A 16,609-nucleotide genomic window follows, 5' to 3' on the forward strand; every position below is an offset into this window, starting at 1 on the left:
CCTGCCACAGCGGCTATCGTAACACGCGGTCAGCGGTTCGGCCTTCTCTCCCCTGCATCCCTACAGCTGGAGCTGTGTGTCCGTGAAGAGAACTGTATGATGTGCTGTCGTGACTTGTGGCCACATCCACCAAGTGCAGCAGTGACTCACTCTCAGCCCGCGCTTACAGAAGCACAATAGAAGAACGCATGACACCCAATGCCGACCATCGCGAACTCGGGCAACGCTGTGCCCGCCCTGCCCACCCGCTCTATAGCACTCTTAAAATTATGTCCTCTACAATGGACTGCGCTGCGCGACTCTTATCTGCTCCTTCTCCCTCCCTCACACACACCCTCCTTTCCTACGTAAACACGTACCACAAAACACTCAGAGCACACCACTTCTGTACTACCCCCCCCGCCCCAACATCTGACGCTTCCTAAGGCGTCTCCTTTCGTTTCACGCCCCGGGAGCCCTGGTGTCACTTTATCAAACACAGGAAATAGTTGCACAACAAAAGGGGAAGTGCCGCCTCTCTCGGTACGGTTGCCTTCATCTATCCGTCACCTCCCTGCTGCATCTGTCGTGCGCTGCACTTTCGCTGTTCACGTGCTCCCTTGTGTGTGCTCAGAGGGGAAAGATCGCTCAGGCAGAACGGAATCGATCCAACTGCGCTGCATCCTCAATCTTGCGGCGTGGGCTGGAACTCCAAAATTAGACTGTTGCTGGGCAATGGCAAATCTTTCCGCCCGCTTTCTATCAGGAAGCCAGCAGGCCCAGCTCCAGAGGTTCAGCCCACAAAGCTTACTGTGTGGCACGGCACGACAATTTACGTACACTAAGACTCTCGCTACAAGTCTGTGTACATACATAGGAGAAGTTTAAACGCTGAGGGTTTAAAGCTCCTGCCTCTGCTACAGCCAGCTACTCTACTTCCCTCACTGCCAATAAACGAAACCCCCCCTGTTTTTTTTTAGAAAATCTATTTAACAACCTGCGCATTAAAAATAAATGTTTGCATACTGTAAACTTTTCAAAAGGCTGTCAAGACATAATACAGTTCACATCACGTTCGGGAGGTTGCGTTACAACTCTGATAAACCACAGGCAGGGAAAAGAAAAGGCCACCAATTTCATAAATACAGGAAGCAGCCTGCGGTATGCCGGATGATAAAGTACAACAACTTCAAAGCATCAAGACGGCACGGTGATCAAACAGGAATCCCACCTATTGTTCCAAGGAATGACGCACATGACAGGAGCGCAGTGGGCAGTTCGAGCATCGAATGGAATCTGGTGAAATTGCAGTGCTAGCTTTGGGTAGGAATGAACTAGCATCCATTTTTAACTACTCCTTTCCCCCCAGTTTCTTGTGGCCTTGAAATTTTCCACTCCACACGTGTGTGTCAGAGTCATCAGGATCCAAAGCCTGCAGCAGCTACGCTCAGACCAAACTACAGCAGCGGTCTTGGCCTCGCATTCAGGGTGGAGTTCAGAGTTATGAGGTGGCCGATGGGGCGAAACAGCCCAAGGAGAAAGCGACGCTGGTTTTAGCCACGCTGGTCAACTTCAGCTCCTGTTGACCTCTGTATCTGTCTGAACCACCTGCCTAGGGTAACAGCTTTAACAAACTATTCCGAATCCATGCTGGATGATTGCACAGTACAGGGGCGGGTTGGGCATGTTCAACGAAGGCTCTCTAGATACAGCATTTAAAAAGCAGCCAGCGAGCCCCGAGGTATCGCACTGTGAATCAACCTTTATACACAAAGCCCCGCTTAAACAAGTATTTATGGCCTGTCGACAAGACTGTCTCACAGGAGTTCCTCCCTACTTGGTATAACAAACAGGCAAACTGCATCTTGTACAGAAAGGAAACCAGAGGTTATTATGCATGTCATATTTAATCTCTTGTATAAAATACATTTGTGTTCATTTGAGTCTGACAGTCATGCTTTAAAAGCGTTTTCCCATGTTTCCCTCAAGAAAGTGTATCTCATACACATACCTGTAAGTGACTTTATAAACTTAAATGTGACAAACATGAACACATTTTGTTCTAAGCTTAGATGTTATATTCAGTGGTGTTGCTGTGTGTGGTGTGTGTGTGTGTGTGGTGTGTGTGTTTGTATGCAGCGGCTGTTCTAGGGGGGGCAGGCCCCTACGCTGACGTTGGACCACCTGTGCCCCCTGAAAATGAAACAAATAAATAAAAATAAAACAAAGTTTATCTGATTAAACGATTTCTGGCTGACGGATATAGGCGGACTAACGCCGCCCTATTTGTCCATTCTAGTCGGACCATTAGAGCAAATAACCATTGTAACCTATAAGTATCTGAAATAAATATGTGTACTCCGAAACAAATACCAATAACTGCTCATTTTATTGTTTTCTTATGCGCAATTACTTCATACTGTCTTTGTCTTTTTCGTCCTGCATTTATTGTGCCCCCCTCCGAAAATAACTGGCCCCAGCCTGGCCCCCCCAGTCAAATTGGCCTAGAACCGCCACTGTGTGTGTGTGTGTGTGTGTGTGTGTGTGTGTGTGTGTGTGTGTGTGTGTGTGTGTGTGTTTATGTGTGTATGTGTGTGTCTAAACCCACCTCTCGAGCTCTAATCTTTATCCACATTGCGTGGAATTTTAAGCATGTCTTCTAAGCGTGCATCCAAGAGTTAATGTCTTTCTCTTCTTTGCATGCTAGAGTATATGACTGTTTCATTGATCGTGTGTGTGTGTGTGTGTGTGTGTGTGTGTGTGTGGCCCTCTTAACCAGTAAGGGACTCTGATGGAGGAGAAGGGTAAGAAGAGCAGGAGGCAAGCAGAGCAGTGAGATCACGTCATGCTGGAACCACACACACACACACACACACACACACACACACACACACACACACACACACACACACACACACACACACACACACACACACACTTGATCAAATACACCTGCATCCCTGTTCCTTTTTCTCTTTCATGACCTACCTCTGTGTCCCTGTTTTTGCATTTGTTACAGCTTACATTTGAAACGTGTGCGCTATGAATACAACACATTATCATTCATATCACCATCCTCTTGAAACCGTTATCCGAATCTGTTTTTATCTGCAGAACCTAGGTGCCTATTCCAGACTTTCTTTCATTTGTGAAATAATATTTTCTTTTTATTCTGTCTCGGCATCAGACAAACTGCTAAAACTGGAACGCAAAGTTTAGATGCCACCATCAAAACATGTTATGGTGGCAGGCCGACACCAGAGAAGTGACGCTTGACAAAGCAACGCAGTTAGCATCAGCTAACACGCCACCTAGCTACACACTAGCAGGCAGTGTGGTCTTTGCCTTGGCTCTGTGCTGCAGATTGGTGGGAAACACGTAAACTTTAGACCCACTGGGGAGGCAGCTGGCTCCAACCGAGCGTTGTTCTCCTCCTCTACACAAAAACACACACACAAAAAGTCAGAACTCTGAAAAAGGCAAGACACATCAGCCTGAGCTCCAACCGGGTGAGATCATGGCTGTGGTAAAAATACTGCTGTCCTCAGAGAGACATGATTCTCACAAACACGCTCACACAGTGGATGAAGTAATAACATATAAACATGCATTCAGATGCACGCATAAACATTTCCCAACAGCCACCACCACCACATCCTGCTGGAATATATAGATTTAAAACTAAACACTGAAAGTCATTCACAAAAACAATGGCCCTATTGGGACATGGATTTGCTCCATGACATCATCCACATGTAGGAAGTGGTGTGCTTTCGGAGTTATTGATTATATGGTGAATGAGAGAGAAGAGAAACCTAAGAGGGGTCACTGATTCTTTTTTTTAGATCAATGTGTTCCCAGTACTCACACTTAGGTTGTGTAACATGTAAGTCAAGCTGATTATCTGTCATCTTTCCTGCAATGAATTCCCCTCTTTCATCATGTCAATAGAAATTACTTTAAATGTAGAAACTATGAGACCACTTTAGAGATGAGTGCCTCGGCCTTCATCCCCCTGTAGGAAGCTTCTGCATAAGATCAAAACAAAAGCCCTTATTCCCCCTCAGACCGAAGCTCAGTCATTATTCTTTTATCCGCCCTGTCCATCCCATTTAAGGACTATTTTCTATTCATGTCTCTATCTGACCCTCATTCCTAGACCCCCCTCTTGCAGCAGCATCACCCATCACTTGTCTGGCTGTGTGCTGTACGTGTGCCTGTGTGGTCTGCTGCATACGTGAGGCTGAAAATAAGTCAGTCAGATATGAAGTCATCGCAGGAATTATTTGAATCATAAATCTGAGGTTCAGAAGAGGGGCAAGGGGAGAAGTGGAAAAGCGGGAGGTAGGGGGAGAAAGAGGGCAGTGAATGAAGGGGAAACGAGACAAGAGCATTACTGTTTCGCAATTGAAAACTCCAATCTTTAAGAATGTGAGTAAAGCCAACACAGAGGAACAGGAAGGGAGGAGAAAAGAAGGGCCTCAACTTATGATAACTTGTATTATGATTTAATGCATCAATAACTGTTCTGCCTATAAATGTCTGAAAATAGAGGAAACACGCCTGTCAAAAAAAGCCAAGTGGTGACATCGTCACTTTGTTTAGTTGTCTGACACAATAAATGCCGATTATCATTTGTGGTCGATATGTTTCTGTAGTATGATTAATTGTTTCAGAAGTATAAAACAATTCAAATGCATGCTTGAGGTTGTTGTGTGGGAAGAGCCCAGTTTGTTCACACACACACTTTGTACCACAGCAGGCTCTGAAGCTGACTTCACAAATTCTTTCCGCCCCAAATAGAAAGTGAAACACCCTCCCAGACCACAGGCTCCTTGCTTTTGTTAAGCCCATCATTGAAATGGTCTTTCCCTTATATGTTCTAATTGGCATTATACCTTCTTAATTAAAATGATTTATAGTTAAAAATCCTTAAAGAATTCCCTGGCGAGCATTCTTGTCTCTCACGCTATCTCTCTAGAGAAACCTCTGCAGCTTCCCTCGACATACGAGTAAATCCTGCAGCAAGTTGTGCATGTAATAATGATCTAATGCATGCAGGGAAAAATGCATGTATGCGATTGTGCGTACACGCAACTCCATCTGCCCACCCATACACACATAGACATCAAGTATGCACATACACAGGCTGCTAGCTCCACTGACCCCAATAATACAACCACCCAAACAACGGCCACTCCCATTGGCTGAATCCTTCTGAGGAATATTCTCTGCCACTGTTGTCGTGGAAACAGCAGAAAGCGGGGAGAGAAATTGTAGAAATGTGATAGTGAGCTGAGGAGACTGATAAAGAGGAAGAGGAGGGGAAGTCGTCTTTCATTAAAAAGTGTATGACGTCTGATCAAAAAAGCTGAGGAGGAAAATCCTAGCTTTAGGAGACAATTGACAAGTGTGTGTGATATCGAACATGGTTGTGTGTGCGGGTCTGCCCAGCCTTAGCATGTGTTCAGTACATCTCTGTGACTAATTGTGGAGCCCGGGTGCTTTGAGGCAATCCTCGACATCTATGAATGACTCATGAAAAAGCACTAATCTCCCAGCGGTGGCAGAGGACCGAGAGGAGGAGAAGAATGGGGATGTGGGGGAGAGAGTAGAGATTTGCCCGAGCAGCATGCCTCTGCCGTCTCATTTCCAATCCTGAGTGAGGCAGATTACGCTCTCCATTCTGTGCCGACACATTTGGGACGGACTCATAAGACTTATGCTGGTGGATGTGTGCGTGATGTCGTCCCTTTTAAAAGCTGCAGCCACCGCAGTCGAGATGTTATTAACTCAACGAGGCTATTAACAGTCTTGCCGGGGCTCAATTATAAGTCTTAGTGTGCTTAGTGGACACTATGACAGGATAATAACTGTGGTAAATAAGGCCAGAGGATTGAAGTTAATCTTCAGCTTTATTTCAGTGATGCTGGGTAACAGAGCGACTGTGGGGAAAGCTCAAACATCAAAGAGTCACCAGAGAGGCTTTGTATGTGGGATTTTATACTTCCTCCTTTCCTTTTTATCTCCACACGTACCTGTGGACCTGTGATGACTGCCAGTTAAGAAATGAGGAACAAGTTATGATATGAGGGTAAGAACAGTTGTTTTGCTCATTAGCGCCATCTGCTGACCAAACAGTGGAAGGACAAACAACTGCACTGAAGTCAGGCAGAGGTGCTGTGGTGAGGCACACCTGCCATGTCTTTTGTGTACATAAAAAACAAACATCCGCGCCATTCTCACACCAATACTCCACACATTCTGCCGTACCGGTGAGCAGCGAGACTTTGTGGAAGGTGCTCTCCAACTTCCCCATGAGAATGTGCACAAAGCCGTCTTTGGACAGGTGCCCCGCCTCTTTGGAGCTCTGGTCATAAACCACCACTTCCTGCTTCCTGCCCAGCTCCACCTGCACAAAGGAACGAGGAAAAGAGAAGAGTTATTTTTCAGGAAAATATGTTAAGCATCCAACCAGGAAGACAGTGCTTCATGACTGGAATGAGAAGAATTGGATACTGGACAATTCAATGCATTTGGGACACACACACACACACACACACACACACACACACACACACACACACACACACACACACACACACACACACACACACACACACACACACACACACACACACACACACACACACACACACACCTACAGAGAACACTTCCACGCTGTTGATCCAGTTATACCATGTCCACGTCACTAATTTGCGTACAATGAAAACCACATTTCATGTCCACAAATGATCTAGGAATCATTCCCTCCGTCTTTCATTTTCATCCATGGAATGAAAAGTCCTTCCTAACGTTGAAATGTTACTCCTTCTTTGTGGTGCAGTCGCTTCTGTTTAAACTACATACAGTGTGTGAGTGTGTGTCTATGTCAAACAGGAGGATCTTTAAAGCAAACAATGATTCATGCCATGACCTCATGAAAGCAAACACATGACATATCCGGCTTTGGAGAAAAACCACTGCTGGCTACACCGTCTTTGTTTGAACTTGGCCAAAAGGGAAAACATGAATGAAACATACAAAAAATTCCCTGAGTTCGCCCTTCGGGTAATGAGGGAAACAATCCACACACTGAGTCATTGAAAAAAGTTCCCAATTCTGCTGCTGCTGCTGCTGCTGTCAAGACAGATGACACATGTTTGTTCCTTCATTTGAAACACTGCACCACAGTTACTGGAAACGTCTGTGTCGGGAACAACAGTATTATGAGAGCTGTACACTGTTTTTATTCCAAAGACGGTGTGTGTGACACTTAAAATAACAGGCCGGTTTATTTTTACACAATCTAAGAAATACTCGCCCCTTCTCGTACCAGTACAGCCTTCCTAGGAAGATAAACACTACATGGTGCGTCATGATTGGAATTGATGGGGATCTACTCCATTGCATAGATGCATTAGTCACGTGCAGTCTTCCCCTGTGCTTCGCACCAGAGGACCCAGCCAATCTTACCAATTAAGATCACAGACATGATCACATAGCGACTGCATGGCTCTCTTTACTGCTCACCCTAACAACCATAATTGGGCCACTGTTCATTATTATGACTAATATGTTGGCATCACAACACTAGCAGACATGCTTGTAATTACAGGTGGGACATACTGTAAACAGGAGAGCAGATACTCTTTAAGTGGGATGATACAACTGCTGAACTAAAGAGTATGGCTGCAACTTACAATCATTTTTATAATTTAATAATAATAATTATTTCCATTTATCTTTAATTGTATAACCTTAAGCAAAATAATATACTCTAGAACTCCACGTTTCACAACTTCTTTGGCTAGTGTTTGGTTTAAATGATTTGTTTTATCCAACAAGCAGTACATTAATCAAAAGTATACACTTTACCATTTTAGAAAAAAAGAAACACATAAATCGAAACATTAAAGAGCCTGAAGCTGAATGTTTTTCTCTGTAAATTAAGCTTCTCTAAAATGGTTGTTTGTTAACTTTTGTTGCTACGCTTGTTGAATCAATGACTAAATGTTTTAATCTACAACGTTTAATTGACTAATCAACATTGATTAATGTTACCCTGTAGAGTGTCTTTGAGTGCCATAGAACTCAATACATAACATGTATTATTATTTCTTTAAATCAATGGAAAAAGGGTCAGCTTACAATTAGAAAATAACAATTCACATATCCAATTTTCCTTTCCAGTCATGATTCCAGTATTATTTTTGATTTGACAAAAATTCATAGATCTAAAACCACAATGCGTGGAACTCATTGGTATAAGATGTTGTTAGCACAAGCACAAAAAAGGACAATGACAAAAAAAAAAATTACATTTGATAGTGGATAGGTCATATGTGTCTGGTACTACAAGCCCCCTTCAGCTTGCAGATCCAGCAGATTTTAAAGTTAAAAACTGCTGAATCACAGCCAAACGTAAGGCTCTATTTGTGTTTTCCCCAACACAAAATACAAAACTAAGACTTGAAACCTCTTTGCAATCATAATTATTTATGGCAGTCCAGCATGTGACAGCTTGGAATAGTAAAGTCTGTCTCTGCTCAGAGGCCTGGCCTCTATGTCTACATACAGGGTGCTTCTCCATGCTGGCTGCTGGTAGTGAAAACCTCTGGTCCATCTGTCAGGCCTGCCTGGCCGGCTGTCCCCGTCACAGCAGCAGTGATTAGCCGGGCTTAAGCCAAGAAACCAGCCGCCTGTCAGAACGAGGAGGAAGCCCCGCTCCAGACTAAGCCTGTGCCGTCCCTCTCCCAGCAGAGGTCCACCACCACCTAACCTGCAGTGTCCAGCTCTCTGTGCCCTACATTAAGATGGAGCTTTAATAAAGAGGTTATGAAGGGATGGGATGTGAATGGGAGAATAAAGCGGACACCATTTTGATTGCTGCTACACTGGTCATGGATGTTCATTCAGCTCAGTTAACTGAAGCGTTGGGAGCTCCTATGAAAGAGGGTGAGTGCAGCGCCTTGGGGGATGCAGGCTATTAGTGCTCAATGGGATGTGAGGCGGGAAGCAGCCAGCGAGGAGGAGGAGGCTGCAGCCCAACCATGAATACCCTCAGTGCTGCTCTCCCGCTTCCTGCATTCACTTCACCAACAAAGAGCCACAATGGTGTCCTTTGCTGTCTTGGCGGCTCCTGGCGATGCTTACAGCCATGTGGGGGGTAGAGAGGATGGTGCGTGTGTGTGTATGGGGTTAGCTAGGAGCCAGCTTTAACACCGCACAGCCCGTCTGCACGTGCCCAGCTCGCGGCCTGCCAGTGGCCGCACAAAAGAGATGATGTCATGCTTAGCCAATAACAAAAGAGTCTGGGTCCGTCGGGCCCTCCTCTCTCACACGGCTAGTTCCAGCTTTATCCAGCCTAGCATTAATCGCAAGCCTTATCCTCTTTACTGGGGGTGGGGAATGGATAATAACAAACCAGCCATGGGGCAACACGAGATAGGGAGGAAAAAGGAATAAATGATAATGAAGCAGGATCCGGGTGGGAGGCTACGGGCTACGGTTGTTGGAGACGGACAGACTGACGGAGCTGTCATGAGACTGAAAGTGAGAGAAATGAGTAGGAAGCACAGCTCTATGGGGAGCCACAGTGTGAGACCTAACAACCACAGGGCCCAACACAGAGACAGACCCAATAGACTCAGCATAGAAAGTTTAGAAACACACACAAAAAGAACATCTCACACTTCACAGCTCTCCAGCTTTACTTTTGTTATTTTTCTCTGACTACAACAGTAGGTCATGCATCATAAGCATCCAAAATAAAACCATTATCTGGGAGAATCTGGATCTCTCGGTCGGGATGAGTCACCCTTTCTAGGAGGCAGGAACTCCTGTGTGGCCTTCAGGCCTTGCAGCATCTTTGCATGTATCTCAGGCTGGCAGAATGCACTCATACAAGAGGGGTTACGCAAGATCCCTGTCGAGTTAATAGAGGTACATTTTGAGTTAGAAGAACCGCTTGTGTGATTGACTGCCAGAAGCCCTCGCAATAAAGCTGAATTAAAACTAATTGGTATAACAGAGAGCCGGTGAGAAACAGCAGGCGCACGGGGACTCTCAGCCAATGTTGCAATTATACAGACGCTATTAACTGAACCCAAAGCAGTTTGACGTTAGAAAGCAACAATGATCCACAGTTCTCCTACATTTTACCATCTGACCACAAGGAGTGTCAGTCACCTACAGGTGTGAACTGTAACCCAACAACAATGGAAGCAATAATCTAAAGCAATCATGTGTAATTATTTACCATTTGGTGGGGTGTGTTTCTGTGCACAAAATGGAAATAAAGAGTCAGTTCTCTCACGACCGCTTAAGAACTGATACAGTATTTAAAGGGCATAAAATGGGAGCAGATCATAAATCACACTGATAAGTAGGTTCTGCAGACTGGGCTGCAGTACAGGTCAGATTCCTGGCAACCAGGAAGTAAAACAACAAACAAACCCGATGTGTCACACCTAAGAAAAACATTTCAATCACCTGCTATGTGTCATTGGCTTCCATGAATCAGCATTTTATTGCTGCGGGTGTAGCATGCTTTAAAAGTTAAATGGATACCTAAAAATACAATTTGGACAGTGAGTGCAGCCAGGAAGAAGGACTCTCGTCCACCACCTCCACAGCTTTGTTCATGGGTTTGCTAGATCTTGCCAAAGATTTTGGGAGATGTATGCACATGTTTACTACTGTACATGAGTGCACGAAACACATCCCACAAATAAAACACACAACCTTTTACCCCTCCCGCTTAGGTTTCCCCTCTTAGAGTTCCTTCAGTTTCACACGGCGACTAAAAATACAGAAGTCAGCATGCCACGGGTGGACAGGCCATGGAAAAAAGGCTGTCATATTCAGAGGAGAAGTCATGGAAAACAAGAGGATCCGATTTCAGGGCCACTGATAAGCAACAAACCTACAGTACGCCTGCCTACCCGCCAAATATAGCACCCACTGATGTGGTGCAGGCTTGGACTAGCACAGGAGGCCAATCTAGAGCCACCGTGGTACATGGGCAAAGCTGTTGGAAATGTTCTGACAAACCCGTGCAGATGTCACGAAGCGATGTCTTGCTCACTTCAGCTTCCTTTCGTTTTAATGTCCCTTTAAAACAACGACCGAAATATTTTGCACAGTCCATGCTGTATTCCTTTAATGGCTTCTCGTGCTAATTCTGCTTATTCTTTTTGCTTTGTATGTCACAGGATATTTTGTCAATCCCCAAAGTCTACTAGTACCCGTGTATTTTTAAAGTTGAATATTTAGAATTTGGGTTTTGTTGGTCTGTGCTTAAGGAACAGACCAAGCACTTAAGATATGGAAATTAAATCATAAAAGTAATGGACTACTGCTAAACCTTTTAAGAAACAGTACAACATGTTAGGATATGCATTCAGTTGGAAAGTTAGATAGGAGGATGTCATGTGTGTATGGTCAATATAATGCTACAACCTGCAGTCAGTTGCTTGAGATTGGTATAAATACTGTTAACCTCTCCAAATATATTGGTTGTTTCATTCGTGCAAACACAAAAGTAACGCAATCCAGCCTTAAAACTAAAAGGAAAGTGTGGTCACTGGCATCACATCCTTCCACACAAAAGCACCCACTGTCTGCTCTGCTGAGCTTCACCTCACCTTCACTTTGCCGTTGGGTTGCAGCAGCTCAGTCACAGACACCTTGTCCTGCTGCAGTCGCCTCTTCACCAGCTTGGAGCAGCAGACATTGACCGCGCCTTGCACGTGCGATGCATTGTACTCAGAAAATGTCCTGCTGTCAATCACCAGCAAACGCCCCGTTCCTCTCTGGATGAGGCTCGCCAGGCGCTTGATGTCCATGGCACTCCGCTTAGTCGGCCCTTTCTCTCCTGCCATGATGTAGCAGTCACCCTGGGTCACAGACACAGGAGAGCAAGGGATTGGGCGTGGAGGAAGAGGGGTCGATGAGAGAGAGGGAAGGTGGAGGGAGAGATGGGGTCGAGGAGGTGAGGTCAGTGGAGGAGGGCTACCACCGGAGCAGGTGCTGACAGATCCATGGTGCCTGAAGAAAGAGGAGACAAAGAGAGAAGAAGAGAAAAAAGGATTTAAAAAAAAAAGAAATCACACTGGTGTAAGGAAGCATGGCATTCAATTGCTTATTTCCTGATGGCAAGGCAGCAGATGATCAGACAGCATGAGCATGATCGCCTCTCCTTTTGAGCTTTACTCCACCCATGCCAGTTTGACAAGCAATGTCGGGATTTATTGCGCATTAATTTCCCAACCACAGTCAGGTGCTCGTTGTATTTTTATACATATGTATCATCTTTTACTGTCAGCATTTGAGCACCTTGAGTATTAAAATAGCCACAATGCCAAACATGAATATAAAAGTTATTTCAAGGCTTAAAAGCCGACTGGATAATCCGCTGGGATTTATCAGTCCTGAGATCTGAAGGAATATCACGCATCTAAATACAAAGCCAAGGACTTAAGATAGACGATAAAAGGCGTGTGTGTGTGTGTGTGTGTGTGTGTGTGTGTGTGTGTGTGTGTTGTGTGTGTTGTGTGGGTGTGTGTGTGTCTGCATAAGCGTGGTTGTTGTTGATCGAGGGTCTCTTGGTAGCCCATGAAACAGGAAACTGAGGGCGTGAGATAAATTAAGCCAGGGGAATTCAGAGAGCAGGTCTGGACACAGGCAAACAGCCTGTGTGACATCCTTTGTATGTGTGTGCGTGTGAATGTGTTTGTGAGTGTGGGTGTGTATACAGTACGTGTGTGTTACAGAGAGCCGTCCACAAACTTGATGAACTGCCTCCTCCAATCTATCACTGGTAATCATTTTTCCCTGCTCATGCTCACCACCACACTCATATATTCACCACACACACACACGAAAATGACAAAAAACCCACAGAGAAAAACCTGTGTAGGATAAGGCTCGTTTCTTTGGTCAACCACATTGTCGTTCAACAGGTGAAGGTAAGGATGTGAATGCAGTCGTGTTGTTTTATTCATCTACAGGCACATGGTGTCATCAAAAATGAATGGGCCTCCTCTCATTTACCCCAAAGCCTAAATGGAGGTTTAAACCTCGGTTGAAAAGGGAGAGTGTGATGGGATGGTGTGGAAACAGAAAGTGAGATAAAGTAGGCTCCTAAAGTGTTGGCGTGATTGAACACTATGAAATCAATCATATCAGCAACACATAGTTTCATAAGAGAAGAACTTACTGGGGGAGATGTCAAAAAAACTAAACAAAACAAAAACCGGTCTTTTTGAAGCAGAACAGTGGTGCAAAGGTTAGAAGGTGGGCGGGAAACAGAGACTGAAAGAAAGGAGATGTGAAGAAACTAACGTCCAGGTAGCTCTGAGACTTTTCACCTCTGTTCTGACACCACCACTGCCATGGAGAGAGGAGGAGAGAGAGGAGAGGGTGGGGGTAGCAAAGGATGTTATTCAATGAGGATCTTTCCAGCCTAGCAACTCAGCCATCTCAAGGTAAGGGAGGGGACAATTCTATAGATGTAGCAGGGAGGAGTGAGATGAAAAGAAAGACACCTCTGATAACAGGGAGAGACACATACAGGGAAAAGAGGAGCAACAGAAATAGAAAGGAAAGACAAATGGCTAAAACTAATAAACCTTTATATTCAAAACATTGCTATGAGGTATGGTGTACAATAACAAATATTTGTTATTCACCCATACTATGTCCCCTACAGGCTGCCAAACCTGAACATAGATGTGCACATGCTGCTTGGCAACCTTCCTGATGCAAGACTAGCAGCAGGAACATGGGAGGACATGGAGATAGACAGTAGCAACTGTCTGCACTCTAAACACAGCCAGACTGCTGCTGCATCGGAAAGTAGCTATAGTAAAGGCATGGCTGTGCAGACACAATTCAAGTCATAAAAGACACTGCTTGGTTAAATGAAATATAGGATAGTAAAGTCAGTAGATGACGACTGAAGGTATATAATGCAGTACTCTTATATTGTTTTTTAAGAAAGCAACACAGATAAATAGTAAATACATCTAGTTTATCTGATATAATCTGTCTTTGTGTCATGCAGATTTTTGCATATTTCTTCAACTACACATAGTGACATTTCTCCACATTGTACACCCCAGCAGCCATTCTGCAGAAACATTAAGCCCTGCTGCAGCGCCGGCGCTCCTCCGCCACAAAAAGCCCCTGCATGCAACATTACGACCTGCCCCATCACCTGTTATATCATACCTTATATGGCGTGGAGCCCTTTAGCAAAGCAGCTAACAACACAGCTTCCAGAGGTGTGAGTCTTTCTCTCTGTGTTTCTGTTCCCTGCTGCTGAGCACTACATCTGACGCTGCATATGTCTAATGGCGACCGCTCTCTCCCACCACCCGCCCAGCCTCTCACTTTTTCTCTCTGAATCCCTCCTTCCTCCTCTATCACTCTCTTTCTTTCTTGTGCAGGGAATGGGTAGGGGAGGAGTGTGCAGGTTTACATGTGTGGTGGTGGTAGTCCGAGGGAGAGACTCTGCAGCTTAATACGCCAACAAATAATCATGCTACGGTAACCCCACTCTTACCCTTTTTGTGTGGACATGATGGGAGATAAATTATACATAATACTGAATGAAACAGAGGGATAGAGACAAGACATTATCAGAATATGGAAAGGTGAAATTAGGTATCATATAGAGAGGGAGGGAGTAAGAACCTCAGTATGCTTACTCAGCATAACAACAACCCGCCCCCTTTGCAAAACAATCTTTCTTCCACCTATCAGCAACAATAAAGAGTGAAAACAAACGAGCTCCTCGAATTAAAATAGTCAGCAGCCAGGAGCTTGCTGTGAGGCTCTGGCTGGATCAGAGGAAAACAAGCCGAGAGGAGAGAGAGAGAGAGAGAGAGAGAGAGAGAGAGAGAGAGAGAGAGAGAGAGAGAGACGGAGACGGTGTGTACAGGCCCGGAGCAGATTCTGTTGTTGCCATAGAAACAGCCCTGTTAGAGTGAGCAGGGGGCACGGGGAGGGTGATGGTGATGGGATGCTACTGGTGCTGATGCTGGATGAGGATACAAAAAGGGATACAGCAAAATCTGACAATGCTGAGTACATACTTATAAAAGACCTTCTCAAAACTTTAGCTGTCTGACTGCATGTCAGGCTGAAACTGCAATATAGTATCATCTGTCTTGTTAAACAACCTCTGTCTGACTGCTCTTTAAAAACACCAAGTCAATGTGAAAACAACCTTGAAGATGAACACAAGCAGTAAACACTCAATTTGATGAAGGCATACCAACCAGATCAACTTGTTCACTTTGAAGGATTTTTAATATCTTGTAAGAGAATTTGAATATTTGAATGCAGACAATTCCAAAAAAATACTGCAATGTCCCGTTGTGCATCATCAAAAGCAAGTTTATAGAGATTACACACACCACCGAAAAAAGTGGGATGCAAGTATAACCTATTCTCATTTGCCTAAAAAACAGATGCAATACTCTTCCTATTAAAAGACGGTGTGACTAATCATCAACAGACTTTACGGTTACTCTCTTTACAGCTGATAACAAAAGAGTGATAATGAAATAAAGAATCGTTGTAATAGGACCATAAAACAAACTTAGGGAAGTGACTTTATCACCATAAAATGAATAAACCATAGGCCTTACAAAACCATGAGCTCAGCATGGTGATGGCTCAATAATGCCATATCAGACATCAGAGAGGCAAACACAAAGAGACCAACTGGAGGGCAACCAACGCTGATGTAATAGCATCCCGGTTATTCATTAACTCCCTGCATAACGTCACCTGGGGCCGCAGCCTAAGCTGTTCCTTTCATACAATGAGAGACATGAGTTGTTTGTTTAGACCACAAACAATGACATCATCAGAGCATGTGACTACAACAAGAGCAGGTAAAAGCCAACAATGTCTGCATACGGCCGCTGAAGGATTATTATATAGTGCAACCAGTTTATAGAGAATGATTTAGTGACAAGAATTAAAGATTATGTTTGGGTTTGATATATGCCTTCACAACACTGCTGGATTAGTTTAAACATAACTAGATAAGAGTATTTCTAACCTATTTCCTGACAGTAACATTTTCTATGACAAATTAGGTCGTTTTACTTTGAAATAAAAATTAAAATAAATCTAAGTATAGAGCAGCAACACAAATATATTTTAGTTATACATATTCTGTTTTCTTCACCAGTGGATTGATGACTTGTTCTATAAAATCTGATAAAGTAGTGAGTGTCAATTTCTTCAGACCCAAAGTGCTTTGTTTTTATTTTCTGAAAGAAGCTAAAACTGTAGCTAATGTTTGGTTATTTTATATAAAAAAGGACAATGAATTGATTATCAAAATTGTTGCAGATCTTTTTAATAGAATATACAATGCATGTATTGTTTAAGCTCTATTTCAGTGCAGTGACTCAAATGTAACTATAATCCAGATATCCGATTGGATTTATGTTATTTATTTATCTCAAAACACTTGTTTATTAAAGGGCAACTATGTGGTTGATAGCACTAAAATAGAGCAGCTGGTTGTAAATAATAAATGGGTAAGTCTCAAATAGGGGTCAGTAGAGTGACAGGCCTGGAGTGTGTAAAACAGAAATGGCATAAA

General features: G+C 44.0%; 1 protein-coding gene across 2 annotated transcripts in view; it reads right to left on the reverse strand.

Moving 5' to 3' along the window:
• dusp8a (dual specificity phosphatase 8a) overlaps positions 1-16,609 on the reverse strand; it is a 41,697-nt gene that overhangs the window by 23,813 nt on the left and 1,275 nt on the right. Inside the window, exons 1-3 of one of the 2 annotated variants that reach the window (XM_010765827.1) lie at positions 14,215-14,301; positions 11,628-12,030; positions 6,253-6,391 (exon numbers count right to left, since the gene is read on the reverse strand). In XM_010765827.1, coding sequence (XP_010764129.1) covers positions 6,253-6,391; positions 11,628-11,864 — 376 coding nt within the window. In that variant the 5' untranslated portion in view covers positions 11,865-12,030; positions 14,215-14,301. Of the gene's footprint in view, positions 1-6,252; positions 6,392-11,627; positions 12,031-14,214; positions 14,302-16,609 lie in introns of those variants that run through there. The other variant, XM_010765819.1, reaches the window with a different exon arrangement.

This window comes from Notothenia coriiceps, unplaced genomic scaffold, assembly GCF_000735185.1.
Source record: "Notothenia coriiceps isolate Sejong01 unplaced genomic scaffold, NC01 NC01_scaffold00000290, whole genome shotgun sequence".
NCBI lineage: Eukaryota > Metazoa > Chordata > Actinopteri > Perciformes > Nototheniidae > Notothenia > Notothenia coriiceps.